Below are 19,105 nucleotides of genomic sequence, written 5' to 3' on the forward strand. Positions count from 1 at the left end.
ATAAAGGAGTGCACAAATGGTTAATAGGTACTGGTAACAAATGAGATCCACATAAGTTAGGAGTGCTCACCTGGGGAGGTTGTGTCAGGTGAGCCCAACTCCATGTATAGTGGATGTCTTGCATCCACGGCTGAGATTACCAGGGAACAATAATGCATCCGATGTATCCTTAGGTGGGAGGAACTATGCTATGTGTAGTAGTAGTGCCTGCATGTAAACAACTGCAGAATTGCTATGGGAGTCAGATATATGTGAATGGAGCTTTAATAAAGGTGTGGAGATGTCTGAGGAGAGGGCCAGTGGATAAAATGGTGACTCTTGTATGGAGACAGTATAGGGGTAGTTATGGCAGCGGACCATTGGTGAGCAGTTCATGGTGGAGTTTGGTGATATATCTGAAGATATGTCAGAGGGTGAACGGTAACAAGGCCCTGAGAGATTTGATGAGGAAAAGTCATGTGGTAATACTCTCTCTTAAGGCTTGGTTGACAATGTTCATGGTTACCTGCTGGCTGATGGACACTTACCTAATAAGTAGTGTTTCGGATAGGTAAGCGTATCTGTTAGGAGAGAAACAAAGGTGTGTCTACAGAAATGCTTTACCTTTACCAAGGTAAATATTATTATTACTGAAACTAATCTCGTATCACCTTTCCCTCAGCAGAAGAACCCGGCTCACCTGTCCCTATGTATTTGTATTATGCTCACCCCACCCAGCAGCTCATAGTGCAGAATTACTGCTGAGCTCTCACTTTTTATCCAGACATGAGGGAATGCAAACATCCAGGGGGCAAGCAACATAAGCATCTGTCATAAAGGCACTTGGTCCCCTTCACTCACATTGGATAGATTGTTTGGCTGACAGCTATCTCTTTCGAGGCCCCATAAATAAAAATGTTCGGCTGAGTTCTCCTGTGTTCTCTGTGAGAGGATGGCTTTCTGACTTCTCTGGCAGCTGCTTATCTCCAATAAAAGGATCGGCCTTTTGAAATTGAAAGTGCTGGATCTTTCACTCCTCCAACATCATTTCTCAGGGTAAAGTCTAGAGGCCATACACATTGAACTTGTTGGTTGATCCAGATAATATTGATAGATTTGATTGTCTTTAGTATTATGTGTATGTGGGCTATAACCTAACTGCAATTTTGGGTTAGTACAACACATTGTTCGTCTGCTTGAGGTATACCTTTAAAAAATGTGCACACTGAGTTTTTGAGATGTTTTTTAAAGTGGGTCCAGTCTGTTCCAAAAAATACCTGAAAGTCGCTTAAAAAATGCTTGACTAACTCTTGCCATTCTTTTTTATTGTAAACGCACTTTGGTGTTCATATGTACAGTCTTTGAGCATTTTTTTTTTACAGTTCAGGCTTTGAAAAATGCCTGGTGGGAGAAAAGATGATGCAATCCACTCTAAATTAGGCATTGTTCAATCAGAAGGCTACAAAAAAATTGCTTCAGGAGAAAACTCTTCCAAAACACATCAAAACCACTTTAGGAAATGTTTCAGGAATTGAACGCTCTATAATCTCCTTACAGAAGGAGTATTTCCTGAAGCAGTAGAAGTAGATGAAGGCAGCACTCCAGTGATGAAAGTAGAAGGAACTTTTATTGCTTTTAAACACAATAAAAACACGGAGCCAGGGAAATGGGAATCCTCTAGGACGACGGCCATTTCGCATTATATACTGTATACAGTGATACTTAAAAGTTTATGTACCATTTAGAATTTTACATATTCTGCATTGATTTGATCAAGAACTAAATTAGATTTTAATACAAGTCCTAAAAAAGGAAGATAAAGAACCAAATCAAACAAATGAGTCAAATATCCAGCGTCTTCAATCAGATGTTATTTAGAGACTTGTTTTATTTAAAAAACAAGAATCTAATAAAATCTGATCTTCATAAAACATTTTTGTGGAATTGTATTATGGTTCGAACAAGAGAGATTTCTGAGGAGCTCAGAAGAAGAGTTGTTGATGCCCACTCAGGCTGGAAAAGGTTAACAACCATTTCTAAAGAGCTTGGAGTACAAGTGGATGAAAATTCAAGACTACTATTACTCTACCCAAAGTGGTTGACCAACAAAGATTACTCCAAGATTAAGGCATACAAAAGATTAAGGCATACAAATGTCTGCAAAGTTACAAAGAAACTCAAGGTAACATCTATGCAACTAAAGGCCTCTCTTATTAGCTAATGTTAAGTTTCATGAGTCCACCATGAGGAGTACACTGAGTGACTATGTTGTGCATTGCTAGATTGCAAAGAAAAGCCATTGCACTACAAAAAAAGCATTGCTATCCATTTGGAGTTTATTAATGATCACCTGGATAAGCTAGAAGTCTATTGGATACAGTTGTTTGAATATTTAAAAAAAAAAAGAAAAGAGAAGGAAGAAATCTGTGTGGAGGGGTTACATTAATAAAAACAGCCTTTTCATTGAATCATAGAATGTTAGAGTTGGAAGGGACCTCCAGGGTCATCAAGTCCAACCCCATGCTCAATGCAGGATTCACTAAACCATCTCAGACATATGTCTGTTCAGCCTCTCTTTGAAGACTTCTATTGAATACCAACACTTTTGAACACTAACTAGTGTTTATGCGGATAATATCAGCTCTTTGAGGGAAGTTCACAGTCTGGATAATTACATCAGACAAAGTATAGTATCGAAAGGCCTGCAAATTTCAATTTTTCCTGCCAGGAGAGCACAGACACCTGAATTACATCTGTATTAAATTTTATGGAAGAATTGAAAGTATTTTGGTAGAGGATAGAACTGCAGATTTGATAAGAATTAAATTGAATATCTGCTGATTGACTGACTTTTATAGCCTTCATAAAATTCATAAAAGTGTTTCTCTTCTGAAAGGTCATCCAATCATATCAGGCGTCAATAGCTTGACTCAAAATCTCAGTATGTATTTGGGCAAAATATTGAGGAAATTCTCCAAAAGTCTTCCTTTATACGTTAGGGATTTTACATACATTTTTAAATATTGGAAGGTATTATTATTCCAGCAGAGGCTCTCATTGCAAGTCTTGACATGGAAGCCCTGTACAGCTTAATCCCATATAAGAAGGAACGTGAGGCAGTTCAGAAGTTCATGAGTGCTCAGGGTGTACAATGTACCATGCATAATGACTTACTCCTCAAACTCTTGCATTTTGTTCTATCAAAAAATTTATTTTTGTTTTAGGGACACATTTACCATCATATAATCGGGACTGCCATTGGAAGCTTGTGTATGAACTTTTGTGAACTTATATTCGTTGGAGTATCAGGTGTTTTTAGTCTAAAGATATGAATCAATATACCTTATCCATTATTTTGTAGACGAGTAATGTTGATGACATGTTGATATTGTGGTGCATTTCAGAGAGACCCTTCTTTGAATTTCTGGAGTGTCTCAATTACAATGAGACAATTTTATTGAGTTTTTTACAAAGTTCAATCTGAGTGAATTAATTTCCTTGATATTTCCATCATCAAGGCCCCAAGAGGAGATCTGCAGACTACTTTATTTTGTAAGTTTCTTGACCTGGAAAAGTCATTATCCCAAACCCTGGAAAAAATATGATGCCCAAGGGCCATAACTTGAGTCTCATGAAGAATTTTTTGAGTATAGGTGAGTAAATTTATAAATCAAAAGAGTAACAGACTCACTTTCTGAATAACGTTTGCCTGAGAGAGAGCATATAGTCATGCCTCATTACCAGACTGGAGCAAGTTTTTTACATCAAGAGATAAAAAGGATTCTGGAGTGATAATAATATTGATAGACACCATTGACCATTTGCATGATGGTGTGAGATAATTATTCTGGAATCTTAGGGGAATTCTGATGGCTGATAAAGATCAGAGAAAATTCATCCTTAATGGACCTGCAAAAAAATCTTATGATTTATTTGGTCAAACCCAAAGACACTACTAATATGTGGATAAAAGTCCAAATGGCGGGTACCTTCCAATGTGGAGGATGTAAAGAAGGTAAATCCATCAAGAAAGTAAATACTTTCACTAGTGCATATGACTAGCCCAGGGGATGGGGATGACTCGGGTACCCGGAACTTTAGCCTTAAGGATGTCGCGGTGGTCGGCTCCCGGGCCCGTACCCTGGGGTCTCTCTTTAAAAGGGTGGATATTTGTTAATTTTAAGAAAGAGTTTGTGGCGCCGCCTGTGGCTTCTGGTGAGGATCACCAGCGCTGCGCAGTCCACTGAGGCCGGTGATAAGGCAGCTCGATGGTATGGCTCCCCTCAGGTGGAGCTAGGCCTCAGGGCAGTGTTTGAAGGGGAATGCAGGACAGACGAGACCCAGCCGGGTCCGAGCAAGAACAGGGACAGACACGATAGTGACATCAGTACCTTTCACTGGTGGAAATTCAGGCACGTCCCGGAGCACTGTAGGGTGAAGGGTGCATGTCAGGATCCTCCCCAATGAGCGGGTATTGAGCCCCCTGTTTCTTGCTTCTGCGTAGTAAGTTTCTGACCTGCCTGGAGCTAGGCCTAACTTTGTCTCTGTCCTGCGCTGGCTGACCTTGTGGTAGGGCCTTTTCTTAGAGTACACACACCTTAGCTGCGGGCCCATGTGTCTCCTGGCTCTGTTACGTATCAGCACTTTAGCGATCCTGGGACTTGTAGTTCTCCAGGGATTCTGTTTATGCCTTACTGGGTCATAGAGATCCCGGCAAGCTTCGGACCCGGTGTTTGGTAAATGCTTCTTCGGGGTGAGCTAGTTAAGCTCCTCTGCCCCCTATGTACTAACTCTCCACTCGCCTCCGGCCTACTCGGGCCCTCACTAGGCTATGCACACTAACGGCAGCTTGCCGTGCTTCACCGATCTTATGGCACCGGCACACCTAAAGATCTAACTGAGCTACAACTGACCTGAGCGCGACTCTGTATTCAGATATATACTTGCTGAACTCTTCAGAGGAACTGCTGAATCACTGAGCTCCACTGCAGACTAACCTGTTTCTGTGTTTCACTCTGCAGGAACTGAACTGCCTGGCTCCACCTTCCCTATTTATCTATCCCTAACGGGCTCCCTCTGCTTGTCTGAGGTGGAAGGTGGAGATGTGTGAATGGTTATGGGGGCCACTTGTGGAGGAATCCATCAATGCACTCTTCCAGGATCTGTGATACGAAGCGCAGCTGGGCATCACATTCCCCCTTATTTAAGCTCAGCACTCCCGGGCTGAAGTATATTTTATAAAACAATAACAATAGGAAACATAAACAATGCAATAACAATCTTCCCTTTGTGGGAGGCACCAATCTTAAAAGTTGCATAACAACAAATGCAAAGCGTCCTCAGAATTCAAGTCTCTTGTGGTGAGGTTCCCAGCAAGGATGTCCATCTCACAGGGTAGAGTACTTGGTGGTTTTGAGGGACCTGTCCTAAACCCTCAACGTAGGCCCTGGGGTTGCTGCAGGGCATGAAGATCCCGAGTTGAACCTCAAAGAGAGCCACTCCAGACAGGTTTTACTTCTGAGGTCACCTAAAGGGGCACTCCAGGGAGTGCAAATATATACAGAAGCAGTTTTTAGGCTGCACACAGTTCTCAGCCACGAAGTTCTTAGGTGAATAGCAAAGAAATTAATAAGGTAAAGCACAAATTAATAAAGACATACATAGGCATGAAAAGACACAATTATACAATACATTTCAATTTAATACGCAATACCCCATGGGTAACTATCTACACTTGTCAGAAGTTTTAACTATTTTATTCAGTGTACCTGACAAGGGTTTTACCTCTCGTGCTACGTGCTGATCTGCGTAGTACTGGTATGCGTGAAGTACTTGTTGGTGCACTACTCCCCAATGTGTCAGTACTAGGTGTGAAGGGGCTATATCACTGTATTGACCTCACTACTGGACTAGCAAGCATACCATTGGCTGGGCCTTCTTGCTCTGTTCCTACCGGGGATCCTTCTTCCGGGAATTCTACTTGAGAAGGCACTCCTGCTTCACTTATAGGTTCCCCTTGCTGTGGGTAGAAGGTAATTACAGGGATGACAACTGCTCCTCCTAGTTGGGGCCAATCTGCTGGGAAGTCTCCTAAGTCAATGTGGATCACTGCTTCCTTCGGTTCTTCCTGGATTGTGAGAGGTACTTTTTCTTGGGGTTTCAGTAAGTCTGGACACAACTTTAGGTGGTCCCTGGACACTGTAGCAGATGTTCTCCCTCCATCTCGACTGATTATGCAGGTCTTCTTCTTGTCAAATCTTGACGGTAACACAGTGTAGGGTTCTCTTTCCCACTGGTCATCAAGTTTATGGTTGCGTCTTTTCCTTTTCAATACTGTTTCACCAGGTGTGAAAGGTTCTGCGGGTGCGTTTTTGTTGTATTGTGTTTCCTGCTTTTCTCTCACCCGAGTGAGACTGTCCTTGGCACAAGCTTGTACTCTTCTGTACTGCTCTTGTCTGGTGGTGTCCCAGTCCTCAGTGGTCATATCAGCTTCAGGCTCAACAACATTAAGCACCAGATCCATGGGCAGCTTTCCTGGCCTTGCCCGCATGAGGTATGCCGGAGTACAGTTGGTGGAACTTACTGGTATATGATTGTACAGATCCACTAGGTCAGGTAGTAGGTCTGGCCACTGGTTTCTTTTCTCAAGTGGTATGGTCTTTAGCAGGTCGATGATGATGTTGTTCATCTTTTCGCAGAGACCGTTGGTTTGTGGGTGGTACGGTGTAGTTCTTATCTTTTTACACCCGTACAAATGGCAGAATTCCTTGAACAACTCAGCCTCAAAGGCCGGGCCCTGGTCCGTCAGCACCTGCTCAGGGTAACCATGGGGTCTACAGAAATACGCTTGGAACGTCTTTGCTGCTGTCTCTGCCATCAGGTCTCTGACGGGGGCGACCACCAGGAAACGTGAGTAGTGATCCACCATGGTCAGAGCATAAGAGTAATGCGATTTACTTGACGGTAATCTACACACATTCTCATGCTCCCGTCTTTTTTCTTAACCAGCACTAGGGGAGCTGCCCAGGGACTACAACTATCCCTTATTATTCCCGCCTTTCTCATGTCATGCAGCATTTCCTTAGCCTTCTGGTAGTGGGCTGGTGGTATAGGCCTGTAACGTTCTTTGATTGGGGAATGGTTGCCTGTGGGGATATGGTGTTGAACCCCCTTAACCCTCCCGAAGTCAAGTGGATGTTTACTGAACACCTGCGAGTATTCTTGAACCACCCGGTGTACACCCTGTTTTTGATGGGCAGGAGTGGTGTCTGTCCCAACATGGAGCTGTTGACACCAATCCTCCACCTGTGTTGCAGGGTCATTATCCTCCACTTCATCTGGTGAGGTTAAGGACTCCGCCTCGTAAATACAGTTGTTATTTACAGCATGTAATTTGGCAACAGTGGCATAACGTTGCAATCTGACCTCATCTTCCCCACAGTTGAGAAGACGGACGGGCACCCTCCCATTACATACATCTACCACTCCCCTGGCGGTTAAGAGCGTGGGTCTATGCTTGGAACAAAGGTGTTCTACTACCGCCTGGTAGCTCTGTCCTCTAAGACCTATGGCAGCTCTACACCAGATGAGCATTTCACTCATTGGGGGGATGACAATGGGTATGGGGTCTGTTACCCGCACGTTACCGATTTCACCGTCTGTTAACCTTACTTGCTGTTGATACATCAGGACTCGGATCTCCCTCTGCAGCGCCCTCCTCTGTCTTGGTCTGGCAGTGTCGGCTATCTGTTGGAGCAAGAACACAACTTCTCCCAAACAGTTACCAACAATGTTAGTGCCTAGTACCATATACGGATTGATGTCATCAGGATTAGTCTCTACTACAATTAGCCCCTGGTCCTTCAGCTCCACTCTCCCCACCTTTACAGTCACATTCTTAACCCCGAGTAGGTTAAGGGGGAGTCCATTTGAGGCATATACAGACAGATTTGGAGCTGGCGGACGTAGGTCGTCCATGGACCAGAACCTCTTGTAGAGGACGTCAGGCATGATGGTTACCTGAGGTCCTGTGTCCAGCAGAGCGTCGGGATCCCATCCAACACAATTGACAGGAAAGGTCTTCCTCCGACGAACCTGTTGTACCAGTCTGATGGGCCTGGAGAGTTTACTCTTGGGTGTCGGCCCTTGGACCCAGGGTTTTCTCATTTAAAGGACAATTCTGGGCGATGTGTCCGGTCTTGCGGCAGCGGTAGCAGGCAGGGCGGTGTTGGCCTCCTCCTCCTCCTCATCCAGGGGACATCCTCAGGGCTATCGGCTAACAGGATTTTCCCTCCTTCCTCGGGCTCCGTCCGCAGCTGCAGAGCACTCAGCACGGTGGTCAGGGTTTTGCTCAACTGACGCACCTCAGAGCGCAAACTGTCCAGTTCTTTAGGGGACATCGCTGGGACCTTAGCTTCAGCAGCCACTGGGGAAAAGGTGGGTGTAGCAGGTACTGGGGTAGCCCCACCCTGGTAACATTGGATGGCATTTGTTTCCAGGGGCTGCAGTCCTTTTATAGCCATGTCCTTAAGACTATCAAAAGTGGCATCTGGATGATCCAGGGACCACCAACTCACAGTCCTGCTCTCCTCTGGAGACCTCAGTCCCTGGACAAACTGTTCCTTCAGCATTTTGTTCTCATTTTCAACTAACCTGGTTCAGAGCCCGCAGGGCCCCCTGTAGACGCCAGGCGTAGTTCCGAACATTGTCCTCCGGCTGTTGGGAACAGCTGTAAAACCTCATCCAGAGGTCCGCCTCAGTAAGATCCTCAAAGACAGTCTGTAGTTTTTGAAATATTGCGGACACTGACTCCTGGTCTGCGGCCGACCATGTTTCCACTTCCCGCTCCGCAGCACCGGTCAATTGTCCTAATACAACAGCTGCTCTTTGTTTACCGGTCATAGAGTACATGTCCAAGATACCACATATCTTCCGTTTGAATCCAGACAGGGTATCTGGTTTGCCGTTTTACTGGGGGAGCAATTTTGCTCCAGGAATGTACGGTAAAGTCATAGGAATGACAGGTGTTACAGGCGCTGTTGGTGGAGCAGCCGCTTTGGCCTGCTCATCATCGGGCGCGGGTTGAACCTCAGGGACGTTGGCCAGCATATCGGCGTTCTGCTGTTTGTCAGACATCTTGGCGCTCCCCTAGTTAACCGTGGCCTACCTTCTTTTCTTTTCTTCCGGTAGGCCGCAGCTCCGCAGGTGACGGTCGTCTTCAGGACCTTGCGTCGCTTGCGTCCTACGTCAGAGCGTTCAGCGACGCTCCTTACAGGACCTGGATCTTTCCGATTTGATTTTGAGGCGTGGGGCATGTCCGGGGCTTCGTGCTCTTTTGCAGGTATGCCCCTAATTTTCCCGTGGTTACGCCCTTCTTCTCGCTCAGCAACCCAACAATGGTGGCAATCTTCACCACAACTTAAAGTACACAGATCAGAATAAAGGCGCACAGTACCCGGTGGCAACGGGCACGTGATCCTGTTCGTGACGCCAATTGGAGATGACTAGCCAAGGGGATGGGGATGACTCGGGTACCCGGGCCTTTAGCCTTAAGGATGTCGAGGTGGTTGGCTCCCGGGCCCGTACCCTGGGGTCTCTCTTTAAAAGGGTGCATATTTGAGGATCACCAGCGCTGCGCAGTCCACTGAGGCCGGTGATAAGGCAGCTCGATGGTATGGCTCCCCACAGGTGGAGCTAGGCCTCAGGGCAGTGTTTGAAGGGGAATGCAGGACAGACGAGACCCAGCCGGGTCAGAGCAAGAACAGGGACAGACGCGATAGTCACTTCAGTACCTTTTACTGGTGGAAATTCAGGCACGTCCCGGAGCACTGTAGGGTGAAGGGTGCATGTCAGGATCCTCCCCAATGAGCGGGTTTTGGGCCTCCTGTTTCTTGCTTCTGCGTAGTAAGTTTCTGTCCTGCCTGGAGCTAGGCCTAACTTTGTCTCTGTCCTGCGCTGGCTGACCTTGTGGTAGGGCCTTTTCTTGGAGTACACGCACCTTAGCTGCGGGCCTATGTGTCTCCTGGCTCTGTTACGTATCAGCACTTTAGCGATCCTGGGACTTGTAGTTCTCCAGGGATTCTGGTTATGCCTTACTGGGTCATAGAGATCCCGGTAAGCTTCGGACCCGGTGTCCGGTAAATGCTTCTTCGGGGTGAGCTAGTTAAGCTCCTCTGCCCCCTATGTACTAACTCTCCACTCGCCTTTGTCCTACTCGGGCCCTCACTAGGCTATACACACTAACGGCAGCTTGCCGTGCTTCACTGATCTTATGGCGCCGGCACACCGAAAGCTCTAACTGAGCTACAACTGACCAGAGCTCGACTCTGTATTCAGATATATACTTACTGAACTCTTCAGAGGAACTGCTGAATCACTGAGCTCCACTGCAGACTGACCTGTTTCTGTGTTTCACTCTGCAGGAACTGAAAGGCCTGGCTCCACCTTCCCTATTTATCTATCCCTAACGGGCTCCCTCTGCTGGTCTGAGGAGGAAGGTGGAGATGTTTAAATGGTTATGGGGGCCTCTTGTGGAGGAATCCATCAATGCACTTTTCCATGATCTGTGATACCAAGCACAGCTGGGCGTCACACATATACAGACCAATCCTTCAGAAATAGAGAGTTTGCCAACCGCAAGACAAAGGGGGTGATCTATTTGGCTACATGCCATTGCACCCATAACTATGTTGACAAAATAATAAGATAACTTAGATGTTGAATTTTGGACCACATTGGATGACAACTATGCAGCGCTTCCTGTGGAGTCAACACTTCCCCCCTTTTGCGAACCCTGCACAGAGCAGTCAGAAAAGGAAAAATTATTTAAAACTTTCAAGCCAAAACTATTTAAATATCATGAGTGCAATTTTTCTTTGACAACATTAACAATTTTTTCAAACGACCTAACCAGCAGCACCAAATACAACATATATCTAAATACAATGTATCAGCTGGACCAGCTGGTTTATCGGCCAGCACAAGAAAGAGATGCACGTAAGCAGATTTACAATTCCTAAACAGCCATGTTCAATCTTACTTGCACCTTGTCATTTCTCAGTCACATACCCTAAGCTCCAAATTCACAAACTTCTGGATCAACAGATGGGATCAGTGGCAAGAACTGGCACAGTTGGCAATGGGTGCTTCGTCATATCCAGCCTCCAGTATAATATCAGAGAGGGTATTCCCTACTTTTACAACCCCCCCTTAAAAACTATATTACTCCCTTGTAAAATAAAAGCATAATATACTCATATCCCATACCAGCATTATTCCAACGATCTGAACGATGGGAATACCGATTCTTACATGACATATTAATGTCATGTGAAATTCAGTGCCAACATCACAGAAATTGTGCCGATGCAGGAGATAAGCATAAGGTGTTTTTATTTCACAAAGGAAAATGTAATATTTAAGAAAGGTATCACAAAGAGAAAGTTTGGATCATCCTTGGGTGCAATTTCAAGATACCTCAAGGTTCCTCATTCATCTGTACAAACAATTATACGCAAGTACAAAGAAGATGGGAATGTCCAGCCATCATACCGCTCAGGAAGGAGACAGATTCTGTGTCCCAGAGGTTAACGTGCTTTGGTCCGACATGTGCATATCAACCCAAGCACAAAATCAAAAGAACTTGTGAAGATTATGGCGGAAGTTAGTAAGATTGTGTCGATATCCAAAGTGAAACGAGTACTGTATTAACATGGGCTGAAAGGCCACTCTGCCAGGAAGAAGTCATTACTCCAAAAGAAACATAAAAAAGGCAGATTAATGTTTGCAAATGCACACAGGAACAAAGACCTTAATTTTTGAAGACATGTCCTGTAGTCTGATGAAACTAAAATTGAACTTTTTGGGCATAATGACCATCGTTATGTTTGGAGTAAAAAGGGAGAAGCTTGGAAGCCTAAGAACACCATCCCAACTGTTAAACACGGAGGTGGCAGCATCATGTTGTGGGGTTGTTTTTCTGCAGGAGGGACTGGTGCACATCATAACATAGATGGCATCATGAGAAAAGAATATTATGTGGCAATACTGAAGCAGCATCTCAAGACATCAGCCAGGAAATTAAAGCTCCGTCGGAAATGGTTCTTCCAAATGGACAATGACCTGAAGCATGGCATAGTAGTGGAAGCAGCTGCAGCCTCGTCCATCACAGTCAATTGCATAATTGTCCTGATGATTGGAAGCAGCGGAGTTATGTTCCCTGACAAATTGGTGGCAAATGGTGGTATCTGCATGATCTTTCCGGTATCATCCATGACAAAGGGGATGTCTGATTAATGGACAACCCCTTTAAGTTAACTTTTTTTCACTTTTCATTTCAGTCTTCATATGGTACTTGAACCAGAAATCATTTTTTATATTTTTTTAAACTTTGATTTTATTTTTTGTTATTTATCTTTTAGTCCTCTTAAGAAACCTAAGCCTGCAGTCATCTGATTGCTTGTAATATGTACTGTAATACTAGACTAACAAAATCAACAAAACCAATAAAATGCATTTATTTTTTGTAAACATTTATTATAAAAAAATTAATTTCAGAATATACAGTTCATTTAAGTAATGTTGCATGTTCACATTCACGGAGATTCCCAACTTTCAATTATTTCTTTATTTTTTTAACTTAATTTCATGAACATAACCATAAGGGACTTATTATTATTTATTATTTTAGCGCCATTTATTCCATGGAGCTTTACATGTGAAAAGGGGGTATACATACAAAAATAATTACAATGATCTTTAACAAAACGTGACGGCGACTTGTATAGGAGGAGCGAGGACCCTGCCCGTGAGGGCTCACAGTCTACAAGGGATGGGTGAGGATACAGTAGGAGGGGGTAGAGCTAGTTATGCAGCGGTATGGTGAAGCAATGGTTACTGCAGACTGTAGGCTTGTTGTAAGAGTTGAGTCTTCAAGTTCCCTTTGAAGGTTTCCACAATTGGCAAGAGTCTGATATGTTGGGGTAGAGAGTTCCAGAGTAGGGGGGATGCATGGGAGAAATCTTGTATACAATTGTGGGGAGAGGAGATAAGAGGGAAGTAGAGCAGGAGATCTTGTGAGGATAGGAGGTTGCTTGCAGGTATGTACCAGGAGACTAAGTCACAGATATATGGAGAAGACAGGTTGTGTATGGCTTTGTATGCCGTGGTTAGGGTTTTGAACTGGAGTCTCTTAGTAATGGGGAGCCAATGAAGGGATTGACAGAGAGGAGAGGTCGGGGAATAACGCGGGGACAGGTGGATTAGTTGGGCAGCAATGTTTAGGATAGATTAGAGGGGTGCGAGAGTGTTGGAAGGGAGGCCACATAGCAGGAGGTTGCAGTATTCGAGGCGGGAGATGATGAGGGCGTGCACTAATGTTTTTGCAGATTCGTGGTTGAGGAATGTGCGGATCTGGGAGATATCTTTAAGTTGGAGTCGGCAGGAAGTGGAAAGGGCTTGGATATGTGGTTTGAAGGAGAGATCAGAGTTCAGGGTTATCCCAAGGCAGCGAGCTTGCGGGACTGGGGAGAGTGAACAGCCATTAACATTGATAGGTCAGATCAGGGGGAAGAATGTGAAGGTGGGAAGATGATGAATTCTGTATTATGCATGTTAAGTTTTAGAAATCTGGCAGTGAAGAAGGATGAGATAGCAGACAGACATTGTGGGATTTTGGTTAGTAGGGAGGAGATATCGGGTCCGGAGAGGTAGATCTGTGTGTCATCAGCATAGAGGTGATACTGAAAGCCGTGAGACTCTATGATGTCAATCTTCTGCTTGAAGAATGAGGCAAACTCTTCGGCTGAGAAGAGGAGAGGGAGGAGGCGCTGGGGGCGGGGGAGGAGAGAATTGAAAGTGTTAAATAGCTGTTTAGGGTTATGAGACAGGGAGAATATGAGAGAGCAGTAGTATGTTTGTTTTGCTGCAGTGAGTGTGGACTTGAAGGTAGTGAGGGACTGTTTGAATGCGATGAAGTGTTCATTGGAGTGGGACCTTTGCCTGTTGATTGTGTGAGCTTTGGTATGTGGGGGGTGTGACTGAATGGAGAGCTGCAGCTGTTGGGGTGTTATATAAAGCGGCAGCAGCATCTGCATCATGAAAGGAACTGATGTCTGTAAGAGGGAGAATGGATTCAGAGAGTGAGTATAGGTCAAGGTGTTTAAGATTTCTGTGAGGGTATGCAAGTTTGTGGAGTAGGGATTGTTGCCCTGGAGAGGAGAGGGTAAAGAATGTAAGTAGGTTGTGGTTAGAAAGAGGGAGGGGTGAGTTAGAGATGTTAGACAGGGAACAGAGGCGGGTGAAGATGAGGTCCAGAGTGTGGTCATCTTTGTGAGTGGCTGCGGAAGACCATTGGGTAAGGCCAAAGGAGGAAGTGAGAGATAGAAGCCTAGAGGCAGCTGAGAAGGACGTGTCGATGGGGATGTTGAAGTCACCTATGATGATAGTGGGGATGTCAGCGGAAAGGAAATGAAGTAGCCAGGTCGTGAAGTGGTCTAAGAAGGTGGTGCCTGGTCCTAGGGGATGGTAAATGATGGCCAGTTGGAGGGGGAGTAGATGCACATACAGTGCACCTCAAAAGAGGGGAGAGTAACGGAGGGTGGCAGTGGGATTTGGGTAAAGGAGCAGTTATCTGGCAGTAGTAAACCTACTCCTCCACCATGCTTGCCAATGGGGTGGGGGGGGGTGGGGGGAAGTGGAATCACCATACAAAAGTGCAGCTGAAAAGGCCATGTCAGAGGGGTGAGCCAGATTTCGGTGATGCAAAGGAAGGAAAGTTTGTTAGTGATGAAAAGATCATAAATGTAGGAAAGTTTGTTGCTGACGTAGCGCGCGTTCCATAGAGCTCCTGTTAGTGGGACTGGGCGGATGTGTGTGAGGTTAGATGGGTTGTGAGAGTTAGTGATAGATTGTGGAAAGGAGGTGGAAGTGACTGTGGAGATGTGGTGAGGAGGACCAGGATTTGGGGAGATATCGCCAGCAGTGAGGAAGAGCAGAGAAAGTGATAGTAGGTGGGAGCAGGAGAGAGCATGAGGTGGCTGTCTGTGCTTAGAGACACAGGATTGAATGTTGAGTAATAGCTCTGCAGTGGAGGTGAGGTGAATGGGGAGGATTGAGGAAGAGATTAAGAGTTCATTGCTAGGTGTAGGGACTAGGGGTGGTTGTAAAAAATTAAGTATTATGGGGGTGAGAGTGAAAACAAAGACAAATATTGTTTACAGTGTCCAAGTTTCCAGACTTATATAAGCCAGTGACATTTTTTTAAGTCAAAAAATGTCATACATTTAAAAAAAATGAATGATGTACATAATGCAATATCTTTAGGAGCTACAGGGACCATCAGAGCACCAGCACTAGAACAAGAAGGAATTTAACAGATGAGTAATGCTTATTCTTTATTTTAAAACATATTTTGCTCTTTCACCACTGCCTTAAAATTCTAGACAACCCCTTTAAAAATGTGTCAACCGGCAATCTCTGCTAGAAGGAGCATTTTGTATGCCGTAAGCTCCACAGCTCCCTCTGGTGGCAGATGTGAACAGCCAGAATTTTATTAATTAATTCTGTATTCATGCAGGAGATTTGGAACTCTGAACCAAAAATGTTTTTTATCTGTAATACCAGAAGGAGAAGAACACAACAGTCATACTCTATCCAACCTAAAATAACGAATAACAAAGCACAATAGATTCCAATTATATCCATGGCACATGCAAATTAGGTAAAATAGATTTGGTTTAGACCATCTTTAAAATAATTACCATAATACATGCAGCATGTCTCATGTTAGCAGTGACAAAGTGTAGTCTATCTGCGAGATATTGCACAGATCTCAAAGGGTTTGGGAGCATTTGTAGCCCCAAGTGCAGGGGTGAGGTCCAGTTTGGCTCCAGGTAAGGGCTGGAAAGTGAAATTTTGCAATAATGTTGTAAAGAACAGGAATAACTCCATTTTAGCCAAGGTTTCCCCAGCACAGCTTCGTTTACCTGCGAAAAAGCACAGAAAACATAGATAGAAGTTCGTTGATGACTTGAGGTCACAACTGAAAGGAAATAACATTTTATAATTATTTGGTATTCGGCTTCAATCAGTTGTGAGTGATACTTCCCCAAATGATAGTGTGTCAGCCTCTCATAATTTTGCGTCAACCGCAGATACCAAAATAGTACTACACCATCCACAAGTGCCCCAATAATAGTGCACCAGCCATGACATTACATTGCATCAACCTTAGATACCTGAATAACACAGGTGCCTCAATAAAAGTGAGTCAGCCATAGATGTCCTCATTACCTTGCGTCGTTAACAGATATACTCATTCCAGTGTGTTAGTCGTAGATGTCCCCCATAAAGAGTTTGTCTCATTTTCAATCCTTAGTGCAACTGTGATCATTGACAGCTTGGACCATCAGCAAGGTTGAACTACTGACTCAAAAATTGTTCTCTCCCTTGCTACAAGTAGATTTAGTTTTGTGCCTGCAACATCGGAGGAGCACAGAGGCACTAAGACTAGTAGGAGTCTAGTTCCTTCATTATTATCATTAATTAACTTTAAAATATTCAGTTTTTGTGTTGTCCAATAAAGATTATTATTTTCATGATAAATGGAAGTTGTTAGGTAATTTTTACTCGTAAGCTGGAATGATCCAGTAAACATTGCTTGAAACTATATGGGAAATCACTTACAAGCACACGCTCCTAATAATGGACCCAAAGACCCATTCTAAAATAACCTAAAAAATTGTTATTAACCTTTGTCAGAGTCCACAAAAAGCAATAAAAAATTATAATCGACTCACCAAAGAAATACTATACTAAAAGTAATAGGAAAAAACTATACTAATAAATAATTTTATTAGTTACAATTAATTATAAACAGACACAAATTCGAAGAAAAATCACCTAAAAACACCCCATTAAAACCCAAAATAGGGGAAGAGTACTGGGGTACTGGGCAGTGTGGTACTTCATATGGTACTTTAATGAAGGCAAGTGCTGGTGGGTACTGGTGATAGTGCAAATTGCAATTTACTTTGAAGCTCTGATTAGGGGGTCTCTTTTGTGTATAAATTGCTTTATATTTTATAACATTAATCTGGTCACAGTTTCACTGAAGGGTCATTGCATGCATTGATGTTTTTTTACAATAACTATAGTATAAGTATGCTCATGATTCCCTGATTAATACAATGGTTGATTTATATTGTGCAAGCGCTTTAAAACCCTACTTTAATTTTTATCTATTTATTATTGATCTAAATAATTTATTATTCTTTTTGTTATATGCCATTCATCACAATGTTTTTCCCTTTTCAAGTTTTAATAGGGTGTTTTTAGGTGTTTTTTCTTTGAATTTTTGCAAGTTTAGAATTAATCGTGACTAATAAAATTTTTTATGCATATAGTTTTTTCTATTACTTTATTTTTAGTATATTTCTTTCAGTTGATTATCGGTTTATAAAGCATCGCTCCTTACTTAGGGACACAATTACCACTAATAGGCTGCAGAGGTAACCGAGACAATAAATAGTAAACTATATAATAACAAATACCAAAATGTATTAATTGCTTAAAAACAATTTCCAATTCTACCCAAATAATTAGATGAGACAACCCTTTCAACAGTGTCCTCCTTAGATCTTCCATAGCATTGTTATCATGGTAGATGTCACTATAATGACATGCAGACGGACACTGACCTCTGCATTTTCATGGGGAGGCCCGTACATCCACAAAAAAAAGACATTAGGTCTCTCTTTAATGCTTCAATAGTGTGGGAAATGAGGCCGGGCAAGTTTTTTTATTTTTCTTGCAAAATGTGAATTGAATCGCAAAGTAAACAAAATTTCCTAAAATTTGTGGTTTCACGCAAATTCGAACAAACTCGATCCTCCATGGAAAGGTCAGCTCATATCTCTTGCAACACAGATTTATTAACTCCAATGAAATGCGATCATTTGGACTTCAATGATGTAAACCCTTATAAGAAAAAAATATTTATTGCAAATGTTACCTATTGAGAAGGGAACAAAGGCCTCGTTCTTTGTGAAATTTCCTTTAGAGTCAAGAAAGTGTTCTGGATAAAACTCATCTGGTTTCTCAAAGTAAGCTTTATCTCGGAGTATGGAATGTATCAGTGGGAAAACAACAGTGCCCTGAGGAACAGAATTAGTTATGAGATATAAATCATATAAGAAAAAAATATGCTATATAAAAAATTTGTACATGAAACAAAATCATATAACAGATAGAAATTGCTCTTCCTCACTACTAAAATTACAGTTGTAAAATCCTAACCTAGAAATCCATATGGGGTTACTATGTTTGAGTCTCTAAAATGATCTGTCAGCTCTCCTATGTGGTGTAGTATATAGAGGATCTGTCAGCTCTCCTGTGTGGTGTAGTATATAGATGATCTGTCAGCTCTCCTGTGTGGTGTAGTATATAGAGGATCTGTCAGCTCTCCTGTGTGGTGTAGTATATAGAGGATCTGTCAGCTCTCCTGTATGGTGTAGTATATAGAGGATCTGTCAGCTCTCCTGTGTGGTGTAGTATATAGAGGATCTGTCAGCTCTCCTGTGTGGTGTAGTATATAGAGGATCTGTCCTGTGTGGTGTAGTATATAGAGGATCTGTCAGCTCTCCTGTGTGGTGTAGTATATAGAGGATCTGTCAGCTCTCCTGTGTGGTGTAGTATATAGAGGATCTGTCAGCTCTCCTGTGTGGTGTAGTAAATAGAGGATCTGTCAGCTCTCCTGTGTGGTGTAGTATATAGAGGATCTGTCAGCTCTCCTGTGTGGTGTAGCATATAGGGGATCTGTCAGCTCTCCTGTGTGGTGTAGTATATAGAGGATCTGTCAGCTCTTCTGTGTGGTGTAGTATATAGAGGATCTGTCAGCTCTTCTGTGTGGTGTAGTATATAGAGGATCTGTCAGCTCTCCTGCGTGGTGTAGTATATAGAGGATCTGTCAGCTCTCCTGTGTGGTGTAGTATATAGAGGATCTGTCAGCTCTCCTGTGTAGTGTAGTATATGGAGTATCTGTCAGCGCTCCAGTGTGGTTTAGTATATAGAGGATCTGTCAGCTCTCCTGTGTGGTGTAGTATATAGAGGATCTGTCAGCTCTCCTGTG

General features: G+C 43.4%; 1 protein-coding gene across 3 annotated transcripts in view; it reads right to left on the bottom strand.

Annotated features, from left to right (window-relative positions):
• Positions 1 to 12,488: 12,488 nt before the first annotated feature.
• Positions 12,489 to 19,105, bottom strand: part of LOC141258839 (cytochrome P450 2C14-like) — a 39,191-nt gene continuing 32,574 nt past the window's right edge. For 2 of the 3 annotated variants that reach the window (XM_073674004.1, XM_073674006.1), the window contains exons 9-10: positions 17,990 to 18,131; positions 12,489 to 15,962 (exon numbers count right to left, since the gene is read on the bottom strand). In XM_073674004.1, the coding sequence (XP_073530105.1) occupies positions 15,784 to 15,962; positions 17,990 to 18,131 (321 nt within the window). In that variant the 3' untranslated portion in view covers positions 12,489 to 15,783. The remainder of the gene's footprint in view (positions 15,963 to 17,989; positions 18,132 to 19,105) is intronic. The other variant, XM_073674005.1, reaches the window with a different exon arrangement.

This window comes from Phyllobates terribilis, unplaced genomic scaffold, assembly GCF_046119375.1.
Source record: "Phyllobates terribilis strain yellow unplaced genomic scaffold, ASM4611937v1 Scaffold_3__8_contigs__length_932513732, whole genome shotgun sequence".
Taxonomy (NCBI): Eukaryota; Metazoa; Chordata; class Amphibia; order Anura; family Dendrobatidae; genus Phyllobates; species Phyllobates terribilis.